This window comes from Bombina bombina, chromosome 6, assembly GCF_027579735.1.
Source record: "Bombina bombina isolate aBomBom1 chromosome 6, aBomBom1.pri, whole genome shotgun sequence".
NCBI lineage: Eukaryota > Metazoa > Chordata > Amphibia > Anura > Bombinatoridae > Bombina > Bombina bombina.
Genome location: NC_069504.1, coordinates 782,461,243 through 782,474,171, shown reverse-complemented (window position 1 = coordinate 782,474,171; position 12,929 = coordinate 782,461,243). Strand labels below are relative to the sequence as shown.

The following is a 12,929-nucleotide window of genomic DNA, read 5'->3' as shown; positions in this document are numbered from 1 at the left end:
TTGGAACTCCGTGCAATTTTCAGAGCTCTTCAGTCTTGGCCTCTTCTGAAGAGAGAATCGTTCATTTGTTTTCAGACAGACAATGTCACAACTGTGGCATACATCAATCATCAAGGAGGGACTCACAGTCCTCTGGCTATGAAAGAAGTATCTCGAATTCTGGTTTGGGCGGAATCCAGCTCCTGTCTAATCTCTGCGGTTCATATCCCAGGTATAGACAATTGGGAAGCGGATTATCTCAGTCGCCAAACGTTGCATCCGGGCGAATGGTCTCTTCACCCAGAGGTATTTCTTCAGATTGTTCAAATGTGGGAACTTCCAGAAATAGATCTGATGGCGTCTCATCTAAACAAGAAACTTCCCAGGTATCTGTCCAGATCCCGGGATCCTCAGGCGGAGGCAGTGGATGCATTATCACTTCCTTGGAAGTATCATCCTGCCTATATCTTTCCGCCTCTAGTTCTTCTTCCAAGAGTAATCTCCAAGATTCTGAAGGAATGCTCGTTTGTTCTGCTGGTAGCATGGCCACACAGGTTTTGGTATGCGGATCTTGTCCGGATGGCCTCTTGCCAACCGTGGACTCTTCCATTAAGACCAGACCTTCTGTCACAAGGTCCTTTTTTCCATCAGGATCTGAAATCCTTAAATTTAAAGGTATGGAGATTGAACGCTTGATTCTTGGTCAAAGAGGTTTCTCTGACTCTGTGATTAATACTATGTTACAGGCTCGTAAATCTGTATCTCGAGAGATATATTATAGAGTCTGGAAGACTTATATTTCTTGGTGTCTTTCTCATCATTTTTCCTGGCATTCTTTTAGAATACCGAGAATTTTACAGTTCCTTCAGGATGGTTTAGATAAGGGTTTGTCCGCAAGTTCTTTGAAAGGACAAATCTCTGCTCTTTCTGTTCTTTTTCACAGAAAGATTGCTATTCTTCCTGATATTCATTGTTTTGTACAAGCTTTGGTTCGTATAAAACCTGTCATTAAGTCAATTTCTCCTCCTTGGAGTTTGAATTTGGTTCTGGGAGCTCTTCAAGCTCCTCCGTTTGAACCTATGCATTCATTGGACATTAAATTACTTTCTTGGAAAGTTTTGTTCCTTTTGGCCATCTCTTCTGCCAGAAGAGTTTCTGAATTATCTGCTCTTTCTTGTGAGTCTCCTTTTCTGATCTTTCATCAGGATAAGGCGGTGTTGCGAACTTCTTTTGAATTTTTACCTAAAGTTGTGAATTCCAACAACATTAGTAGAGAAATTGTGGTTCCTTCATTATGTCCTAATCCTAAGAATTCTAAGGAGAAATCGTTGCATTCTTTAGATGTTGTTAGAGCTTTGAAATATTATGTTGAAGCTACGAAATCTTTTCGTAAGACTTCTAGTCTGTTTGTTATCTTTTCCGGTTCTAGAAAAGGCCAGAAAGCTTCTGCCATTTCTTTGGCATCTTGGTTGAAATCTTTAATTCATCTTGCCTATGTTGAGTCGGGTAAAACTCCGCCTCAGAGAATTACAGCTCATTCTACTAGGTCAGTTTCTACTTCCTGGGCGTTTAGGAATGAAGCTTCGGTTGACCAGATCTGCAAAGCAGCTACTTGGTCCTCTTTGCATACTTTTACTAAATTCTACCATTTTGATGTATTTTCTTCTTCTGAAGCAGTTTTTGGTAGAAAAGTACTTCAGGCAGCGGTTTCAGTTTGAATCTTCTGCTTATGTTTTTCGTTAAACTTTATTTTGGGTGTGGATTATTTTCAGCAGGAATTGGCTGTCTTTATTTTATCCCTCCCTCTCTAGTGACTCTTGTGTGGAAAGATCCACTTCTTGGGTAGTCATTATCCCATACGTCACTAGCTCATGGACTCTTGCTAATTACATGAAAGAAAACATAATTTCTCCAACATAGGTGTGTCCGGTCCACGGCGTCATCCTTACTTGTGGGATATTCTCTTCCCCAACAGGAAATGGCAAAGAGCCCAGCAAAGCTGGTCACATGATCCCTCCTAGGCTCCGCCTACCCCAGTCATTCTCTTTGCCGTTGTACAGGCAACATCTCCACGGAGATGGCTTAGAGTTTTTTAGTGTTTAACTGTAGTTTTTATTATTCAATCAAGAGTTTGTTATTTTGAAATAGTGCTGGTATGTACTATTTACTCAGAAACAGAAAAGAGATGAAGATTTCTGTTTGTATGAGGAAAATGATTTTAGCAACCGTCACTAAAATCCATGGCTGTTCCACACAGGACTGTTGAGAGCAATTAACTTCAGTTGGGGGAACAGTGAGCAGTCTCTTGCTGCTTGAGGTATGACACATTCTAACAAGACGATGTAATGCTGGAAGCTGTCATTTTCCCTATGGGATCCGGTAAGCCATGTTTATTACGATCGTAAATAAGGGCTTCAAAAAGGGCTTATTAAGACTGTAGACTTTTTCTGGGCTAAATCGATTGATTATTAACACATATTTAGCCTTGAGGAATCATTTTATCTGGGTATTTTGATATAATAATATCGGCAGGCACTGTTTTAGACACCTTATTCTTTAGGGGCTTTCCCAAAGCATAGGCAGAGCCTCATTTTCGCGCCGGTGTTGCGCACTTGTTTTTGAGAGGCATGGCATGCAGTCGCATGTGAGAGGAGCTCTGATACTTAGAAAAGACTTTCTGAAGGCGTCATTTGGTATCGTATTCCCCTTTGGGCTTGGTTGGGTCTCAGCAAAGCAGATACCAGGGACTGTAAAGGGGTTAAAGTTCTAAACGGCTCCGGTTCCGTTATTTTAAGGGTTAAAGCTTCCAAATTTGGTGTGCAATACTTTTAAGGCTTTAAGACACTGTGGTGAAAATTTGGTGAATTTTGAACAATTCCTTCATGTTTTTTCGCAATTGCAGTAATAAAGTGTGTTCAGTTTAAAATTTAAAGTGACAGTAACGGTTTTATTTTAAAACGTTTTTTGTACTTTGTTATCAAGTTTATGCCTGTTTAACATGTCTGAACTACCAGATAGACTGTGTTCTGAATGTGGGGAAGCCAGAATTCCTATTCATTTAAATAAATGTGATTTATGTGACAATGACAATGATGCCCAAGATGATTCCTCAAGTGAGGGGAGTAAGCATGGTACTGCATCATTCCCTCCTTCGTCTACACGAGTCTTGCCCACTCAGGAGGCCCCTAGTACATCTAGCGCGCCAATACTCCTTACTATGCAACAATTAACGGCTGTAATGGATAATTCTGTCAAAAACATTTTAGCCAAAATGAACACTTATCAGCGTAAGCGCGACTGCTCTGTTTTAGATACTGAAGAGCATGACGACGCTGATAATAATATTTCTGAAGGGCCCCTAACCCAGTCTGATGGGGCCAGGGAGGTTTTGTCTGAGGGAGAAATTACTGATTCAGGGAACATTTCTCAACAAGCTGAACCTGATGTGATTGCATTTAAATTTAAGTTGGAACATCTCCGCATTCTGCTTAAGGAGGTATTATCCACTCTGGATGATTGTGACAAGTTGGTCATCCCAGAGAAACTATGTAAAATGGACAAGTTCCTGGAGGTGCCGGGGCTCCCAGAAGCTTTTCCTATACCCAAGCGGGTGGCGGACATTGTTTATAAAGAATGGGAAAGGCCCGGTATTCCTTTCGTCCCTCCCCCCATATTTAAAAAATTGTTTCCTATGGTCGACCCCAGAAAGGACTTATGGCAGACAGTCCCCAAGGTCGAGGGAGCGGTTTCCACTTTAAACAAACGCACCACTATACCCATAGAGGATAGTTGTGCTTTCAAAGATCCTATGGATAAAAAATTAGAAGGTTTGCTTAAAAAGATGTTTGTTCAGCAGGATTACCTTCTACAACCAATTTCATGCATTGTCCCTGTCGCTACAGCCGCATGTTTCTGGTTCGATGAGCTGATAAAGGCGGTCGATAGTGATTCTCCTCCTTTTGAGGAGATTATGGACAGAATCAATGCTCTCAAATTGGCTAATTCTTTCACCCTAGACGCCACTTTGCAATTGGCTAGGTTAGCGGCTAAGAATTCTGGGTTTGCTATTGTGGCGCGCAGAGCGCTTTGGTTGAAATCTTGGTCGGCTGATGCGTCTTCCAAGAACAAGCTACTTAACATTCCTTTCAAGGGGAAAACGCTGTTTGGCCCTGACTTGAAAGAGATTATCTCTGATATCACTGGGGGTAAGGGCCACGCCCTTCCTCAGGATCGGCCTTTCAAGGCAAAAAATAAACCTAATTTTCGTCCCTTTCGTAGAAACGGACCAGCCCAAAGTGCTACGTCCTCTAAGCAAGAGGGTAATTCTTCTCAAGCCAAGCCAGCTTGGAGACCAATGCAAGGCTGGAACAAGGGAAAGCAGGCCAAGAAACCTGCCACTGCTACCAAGACAGCATGAAATGTTGGCCCCCGATCCGGGACCGGATCTGGTGGGGGGCAGACTCTCTCTCTTCGCTCAGGCTTGGGCAAGAGATGTTCTGGATCCTTGGGCGCTAGAAATAGTCTCCCAAGGTTATCTTCTGGAATTCAAGGGACTTCCCCCAAGGGGGAGGTTCCACAGGTCTCAGTTGTCTTCAGACCACATAAAAAGACAGGCATTCTTACATTGTGTAGAAGACCTGTTAAAAATGGGAGTGATTCATCCTGTTCCATTAAGAGAACAAGGGATGGGGTTCTACTCCAATCTGTTTATAGTTCCCAAGAAAGATGGAACGTTCAGACCAATCTTAGATCTCAAGATCTTAAACAAGTTTCTCAAGGTTCCATCGTTCAAGATGGAAACCATTCGAACAATTCTTCCATCCAGGAAGGTCAATTCATGACCACGGTGGATTTAAAGGATGCGTATCTACATATTCCTATCCACAAGGAACATCATCGGTTCCTGAGGTTCGCATTCCTGGACAAACATTACCAGTTCGTGGCGCTTCCTTTCGGATTAGCCACTGCTCCAAGGATTTTCACAAAGGTACTAGGGTCCCTTCTAGCTGTGCTAAGACCAAGGGGCATTGCTGTAGTACCTTACTTGGACGACATTCTGATTCAAGCGTCGTCCCTTCCTCAAGCAAAGGCTCACACGGACATTGTCCTGGCCTTTCTCAGATCTCACGGATGGAAAGTGAACGTGGAAAAGAGTTCTCTATCTCCGTCAACAAGGGTTCCCTTCTTGGGAACCATAATAGACTCCTTAGAAATGAGGATTTTTCTGACAGAGGCCAGAAAAACAAAACTTCTAGACTCTTGTCGGATACTTCATTCCGTTCCTCTTCCTTCCATAGCTCAGTGCATGGAAGTGATCGGGTTGATGGTAGCGGCAATGGACATAGTTCCTTTTGCACGCATTCATCTAAGACCATTACAACTGTGCATGCTCAGTCAGTGGAATGGGGACTATACAGACTTGTCTCCGAAGATACAAGTAAATCAGAGGACCAGAGACTCACTCCGTTGGTGGCTGTCCCTGGACAACCTGTCACGAGGGATGACTTTCCGCAGACCAGAGTGGGTCATTGTCACGACCGACGCCAGTCTGATGGGCTGGGGCGCGGTCTGGGGATCCCTGAAAGCTCAGGGTCTTTGGTCTCGGGAAGAATCTCTTCTACCGATAAATATTCTGGAACTGAGAGCGATATTCAATGCTCTCAAGGCTTGGCCTCAGCTAGCGAGGGCCAAGTTCATACGGTTTCAATCAGACAACATGACAACTGTTGCGTACATCAACCATCAGGGGGGAACAAGGAGTTCCCTGGCGATGGAAGAAGTGACCAAAATCATTCTATGGGCGGAGTTTCACTCCTGCCACCTGTCTGCTATCCACATCCCAGGAGTGGAAAATTGGGAAGCGGATTTTCTGAGTCGTCAGACATTGCATCCGGGGGAGTGGGAACTCCATCCGGAAATCTTTGCCCAAGTCACTCAGCTGTGGGGCATTCCAGACATGGATCTGATGGCCTCTCGTCAGAACTTCAAAGTTCCTTGCTACGGGTCCAGATCCAGGGATCCCAAGGCGGCTCTAGTGGATGCACTAGTAGCACCTTGGACCTTCAAACTAGCTTATGTGTTCCCGCCGTTTCCTCTCATCCCCAGGCTGGTAGCCAGGATCAATCAGGAGAGGGCGTCGGTGATCTTGATAGCTCCTGCGTGGCCACGCAGGACTTGGTATGCAGATCTGGTGAATATGTCATCGGCTCCACCTTGGAAGCTACCTTTGAGACGAGACCTTCTTGTTCAGGGTCCGTTCGAACATCCGAATCTGGTTTCACTCCAGCTGACTGCTTGGAGATTGAACGCTTGATCTTATCGAAGCGAGGGTTCTCAGATCCTGTTATCGATACTCTTGTTCAGGCCAGAAAGCCTGTAACTAGAAAGATTTACCACAAAATTTGGAAAAAATATATCTGTTGGTGTGAATCTAAAGGATTCCCTTGGGACAAGGTTAAGATTCCTAGGATTCTATCCTTCCTTCAAGAAGGATTGGAAAAAGGTTTATCTGCAAGTTCCCTGAAGGGACAGATTTCTGCCTTGTCTGTGTTACTTCACAAAAAGCTGGCCGCTGTGCCAGATGTTCAAGCTTTTGTTCAGGCTCTGGTTAGAATTAAGCCTGTTTACAAACCTTTGACTCCTCCTTGGAGTCTCAATTTAGTTCTTTCAGTTCTTCAGGGGGTTCCGTTTGAACCCTTGCATTCCGTTGATATTAAGTTATTATCTTGGAAAGTTTTGTTTTTAGTTGCAATTTCTTCTGCTAGAAGAGTTTCAGAATTATCTGCTCTGCAGTGTTCTCCTCCTTATCTGGTGTTCCATGCAGATAAGGTGGTTTTACGTACTAAACCTGGTTTTCTTCCAAAAGTTGTTTCTAACAAAAACATTAACCAGGAGATTATCGTACCTTCTCTGTGTCCGAAACCAGTTTCGAAGAAGGAACGTTTGTTGCACAATTTGGATGTTGTTCGCGCTCTAAAATTCTATTTAGATGCTACAAAGGATTTTAGACAAACATCTTCCTTGTTTGTTGTTTATTCCGGTAAAAGGAGAGGTCAAAAAGCAACTTCTACCTCTCTCTCTTTTTGGATTAAAAGCATCATCAGATTGGCTTACGAGACTGCCGGACGGCAGCCTCACGAAAGAATCACAGCTCATTCCACTAGGGCTGTGGCTTCCACATGGGCCTTCAAGAACGAGGCTTCTGTTGATCAGATATGTAGGGCAGCGACTTGGTCTTCACTGCACACTTTTACCAAATTTTACAAGTTTGATACTTTTGCTTCTTCTGAGGCTATTTTTGGGAGAAAGGTTTTGCAAGCCGTGGTGCCTTCCATTTAGGTGACCTGATTTGCTCCCTCCCTTCATCCGTGTCCTAAAGCTTTGGTATTGGTTCCCACAAGTAAGGATGACGCCGTGGACCGGACACACCTATGTTGGAGAAAACAGAATTTATGTTTACCTGATAAATTACTTTCTCCAACGGTGTGTCCGGTCCACGGCCCGCCCTGGTTTTTTAATCAGGTGTGATAATTTATTTTCTTTAACTACAGTCACCACGGTACCATATGGTTTCTCCTATGCAAATATTCCTCCTTAACGTCGGTCGAATGACTGGGGTAGGCGGAGCCTAGGAGGGATCATGTGACCAGCTTTGCTGGGCTCTTTGCCATTTCCTGTTGGGGAAGAGAATATCCCACAAGTAAGGATGACGCCGTGGACCGGACACACCGTTGGAGAAAGTAATTTATCAGGTAAACATAAATTCTGTTTTATGTAAGAACTTACCTGATAAATTCATTTCTTTCATATTAGCAAGAGTCCATGATGCCCGCCCTTTTTTTGTGGTGGTTATGATTTTGTATAAAGCACAATTATTCCAATTCCTTATTTTATATGCTTTCGCACTTTTTTTCTTATCACCCCACTTCTTGGCTATTCGTTAAACTGAATTGTGGGTGTGGTGAGGGGTGTATTTATAGGCATTTTGAGGTTTGGGAAACTTTGCCCCTCCTGGTAGGAATGTATATCCCATACGTCACTAGCTCATGGACTCTTGCTAATATGAAAGAAATGAATTTATCAGGTAAGTTCTTACATAAATTATGTTTTTTTGCGGGGGGAACATCGGCTAATCTAGCATGCACCTCATTTACCCTGCTTATTCTTCCTGCTTTCTGTTTCTCTTTCTGCTTGGCTGTACATTAGAGCACTGGTTTTCAAACCTGTACTCAGGCCTCCCCAACAGGCCAGGTTTTCTGGATTACCTTGGATGAGAGCAGGTAAAATAACGGTTTACTAATTTTCACCTGTGCTCCAGTTCAGAGATCCACAAAATGTGGCCTGTTATGGAGGATCTTGTGGTGAGAGTCCACAAGCCATAATTAAATTTATCTTTTGATTTTTATTGGGGGGGGGGGGGTTGTTGTGTTGTTTTTTTTGTTTGTTTTTGCAAATTTATTGTGCTAAGATTTTTTTTAAATGAGCCACTGCCTACACATAACAGTATGTCTGCTGCCCAAGTAATAGTCCAATATCTATGTAAAATGTATGAATAGTTGTTCTGGGTGGGAAGCAGCACTGGACATCATCCACTTGTGAATTTTTCTTCTTTATACATGAGATTTCTATTACCGTAATACATTTATTTATTTTTCCTCCACATACCTGTAGAAACCGGGAAGATGATGATGCACATGAGCAGGCCCGCAAAGTGCATGAAGATGCTCGTAGGCGGCAAGAGCAGCAGCAGCAACAACAACAGCAGCAGCAGCAGCAACAGCAGCAGCAGCAGCAACATGTGCAAAGCTCCCTCCCTTCAGCTCCATCCCCTGCACAGAGTTCGCAGCCAATCATGGATCAGAGGGAGATGGCTAGGAAGAGAGAACAGGAAAGGAGGCGACGACAAGCAGTAAGTGTCATATTATTATTATTTATTTGTAGAGCGCCAACAGATTACGCAGTGCTAAAGACATGGGTCTAATATGCAAGGTGACAATTATGGGAGGCAAAGGGATAGAGGGCCCTGCCAAGAGTTTCACTGATGTAAATCATATGTCATAAAGGTGATCTGCAAAGCAGCTAGGCTCATAGGCTTACATGCCTAGGGGGTTTAAGGGGATAGTTTAAGGGAGGAGAGGAACCAAGATAGGAAAATATTAGTGTATATTATATGCATCCCTGAACAGTAGAGTCTTTAAGGAGCACTTGAATGTTTGAAAACTAGGAGAGAGTAGTGTAGAGTTCCACAAAATAGGGGCCAGTCTGGAGAAGTCTTGTAGATGAGAATGTGAGGGAGAATTTCTTTTTTGCGAATAAAAATATAGGAGGGTTGTGTTTTTTTTTTGTTTTTTTATAATTTTATTTTTAATATTTTCTCTTGCAGATGACCCCCTCAATAGACATGAATTTTCAGAGTGACCTGATGGAGATATTTGAACAGAACCTGTTCTCCTAAGACTTAATTTTCCCTACCACTCCTCCTTCTACACCACTCTCTCTACAATTCCCACTTGTTTTTAAATGTCACCAGGAGCGCTTTGTTTTCCAAGAGACTGAGTTGTTTGCCCCTTTCTGTATTTTTAATCCCAGCCCTATGTGTTGCATCAGACTCACAAAATGATGATGGAAGAGGAGCAACGTTTACCCAAATCTCAAATTGTTGTGCAGTAATCTTCTAGACGCTCTTGGTCCCCAATGTGGAACAACCTAATAAGGAAAAGAGACTTTCAAGGGGATATTATGGCTCTTTTCCTTCCCCTCTTTGGAAAAGCTGTTGAGTGAATAAGTCTCCAACAAAAGAGATGGGATTGGCTGCAGTGTAGAGAGTGCTTGGTTGTGTGAGGCTAGGAGGGCTGCAGAACATTGCATGTGTGCAAATCTATAAATGTAGAGATGTGTGTGCAGACATCACTGTGCTTACATGTATACCCAAACTGCTTCACACAATTCAACTATACTGCATCCCCCAATACAATCCTTTTTTTTTTATATATATATATTTTTTTATATTTTTTTATAATTTTTTTTTTTTTTTCTTTGCTGCATCCTTTTATTTGAACCCAGACTATATGCAGAGCAGTGTATATGCAGAGAATGTATTTGGTTGATGCATGCTTGGACTCTGATTGTATACATCAGATACAAGCTTTAGTAGTATATATCATGCATTACTGATCTACAGGAGAATTTCAAAGCAGTGTTAACAATGCATATCATGTGTAAAATGCATTTTCATATGCAAAGCAGTTAGAGTATAAATTGCATTCCTGGATGCAAAATATTTTATTTATGTTCTACAGGCATTGGATATATATATATATATATACACACACACTGCTTTGTGTGTGTGTGTACACGTATGTGTGTGTGTGTGTGTATGTGTGTATATATATATATATATACACACACACTGCTTTGTGTGTGTGTGTGTACACGTATGTGTGTGTGTGTGTGTATGTGTGTATATATATATATATATATACACACACACTGCTTTGTGTGTGTGTGTGTACACGTATGTGTGTGTGTGTGTACACGTATGTGTGTGTGTGTGTACACGTATGTGTGTGTATGTGTGTATATATATATATATACACACACTGCTTTGTGTGTGTGTGTACACGTATGTGTGTGTATGTGTGTATATATATATATATACACACACACTGCTTTGTGTGTGTGTGTGTACACGTATGTGTGTGTGTGTATGTGTGTATATATATATATATATATACACACACACTGCTTTGTGTGTGTGTGTGTACACGTATGTGTGTGTGTGTGTGTATGTGTGTATATATATATATATATATATACACACACACTGCTTTGTGTGTGTGTGTGTACACGTATGTGTGTGTGTGTGTACACGTATGTGTGTGTATGTGTGTATATATATATATATATACACACACTGCTTTGTGTGTGTGTGTGTACACGTATGTGTGTGTGTATGTGTGTATATATATATATATGTGTGTGTGTGTGTACACGTATGTGTGTATATATATATATACACACACACACATTAAAAGGCACACATGTTCTCATGCTTTTTCATCTATACGCCTATAATATATGCCTCAATATGCATCTGTGCACACTTTATGAAATAGTATGGTCTGCATCAGTAACTGACCTCTCAGCTTTCCCAGATCTATGCAATCCACACATGCCCTTGTTTACAGTTATCTACATAGACACTGCTCTGCATTGTGATATGCACTATGCATCCTATAAAACAACTTACTCCACATATTACAGCTTATCACTCTTACCAGTTTCAGATTATTTTTTTTTCTTGATTTTTTTATTTTATTTTTAAACACATTTTCCTGTAATTCAAACAACTTATTTGTTTATATGTGTGCTGTGTACTGTGCACATTTGTTCAGCACATGTATATAAACCTTTATTAAGGAGTCATCAGATGTACTTGACATATGTATGAATTGATACAATTGCTGTGCATATATACAGTTTATGCATATATACAAATTATTCTGCTTGAGCATACACATACTTCTAACACACAATTTGTTTTTCTCTCTCCAAGTATATATATGATAGTATGTACATATGAAAACTCATGTGTATTTATCCTTTCATTGTTACGTATGTTTATTTCATAATGTCCTTAAGAGCATGACAACTCACGTGCACCCACAACATAAATATTTTGCTTTTTGTTCAGTACTCTGCAACTTAAGTTTGCATTTCAGAATTATGCATAAGCTTTGCTCAGCATCCCTTCATGCATATATTTGTACATCTGCATTACAAATATACACCTATTTTGTAAAGTGTATATGCAGAGTGTGTTCCTCTAGCCCATGGATTGGGGAACCTTGGCCCTTCAGATTTCCCATGATGCTGGACTTTAGAGTGCCTAGTAAGCATCATGGGTAATGTAGTTCTGAAACATAAGGCGTGCCAAGTTTCCCCATCCCTGCTCTAGCCATTTACACTTAGTATCATGAAAATACATGCCCACACAGGGTAAATGTTCTGCATTTTAATAGCAGTACTTACATAGCAAAAAATGTGTTTTTAACAGTCTAGCTCTATCTGCACACCATATGATGCTCTGCCAGTCCAGTGCCCTAATACACCCAAATAATTTAGTGCAATTTCCTGCTTGCACATAATACCGTGCGTACTTTGCAAATGACCAAGTGCGCTGCTATTAAGTATTGCAGTATTGTGGAGCAGCTGTTCCTCACCACCTACTTTAGGTAGTACAGACCCATTTTGGGAGATTGAAAGAAGTTTTCTAGTTTCAATTTAGGGAGCAAAAGAAAATTTGCAAACTCACAAATCCCCTTTTCCCTTTTTGCCTCTGTAATTTTACCCTATGTTTAATTTTTTGGTTCTGTTTCTTTTTTTATTTTATATATAAATATATATATAATTTGAATTGTTTAAAAAACTAAAATCCTTTATGTGCCATAAACGTCAACCCTTTCTCACTTCTGCCTGTTTCTTTTATGTGCTCTTTGTCCCCTTCTTTTTAGCCTAGCAGCCTGTATTTTCTTCCCCTCATCCTTAAGTAACAGGCGCAGAAGTCTGTGTTGTAACTGATTTCATGCAATAAAGTCTTTTTTATATTATTTTCATTTTATTTTAGTTTTGCATTTGTTGCATTTTTTTGTTGTTTTGTTTTTTTTAAGTTGGTTTTAACTTCATTACTCTCTGCCCCTCTCTTTATCGTTAACTTCCTAATGGAGAATGCCTTTTTGAGGCATTTCAAGGTGCAGAAGGGATGTGGGGGAAAGGGCCACCAAATCTGTGATGCATATCTAATGGCGATAATTGTGCAGTATTTATAAAATGGGAAAGGAATGAAGTGATGCTCTGCAGGACTCTAACCAGAAAAGATTTTGTTTAGAGGCATTAGAAATCAACAGGGTCTAGAATTTATGTGATTAAACCCTAAATAACGGAATTAGCAA

At 41.1% G+C, this 12,929-nt stretch overlaps 1 protein-coding gene across 1 annotated transcript in view; it reads left to right on the top strand.

Annotated features, from left to right (window-relative positions):
- The window catches only part of LOC128663661 (bromodomain-containing protein 4B-like), a 777,540-nt gene extending 764,942 nt beyond the window's left edge, over positions 1-12,598 (top strand). The window contains 2 exon segments of the mRNA XM_053718097.1: positions 8,650-8,887; positions 9,362-12,598. Coding sequence (XP_053574072.1) covers positions 8,650-8,887; positions 9,362-9,433 — 310 coding nt within the window. The 3' untranslated portion in view covers positions 9,434-12,598.
- Positions 12,599-12,929: the final 331 nt, after the last annotated feature.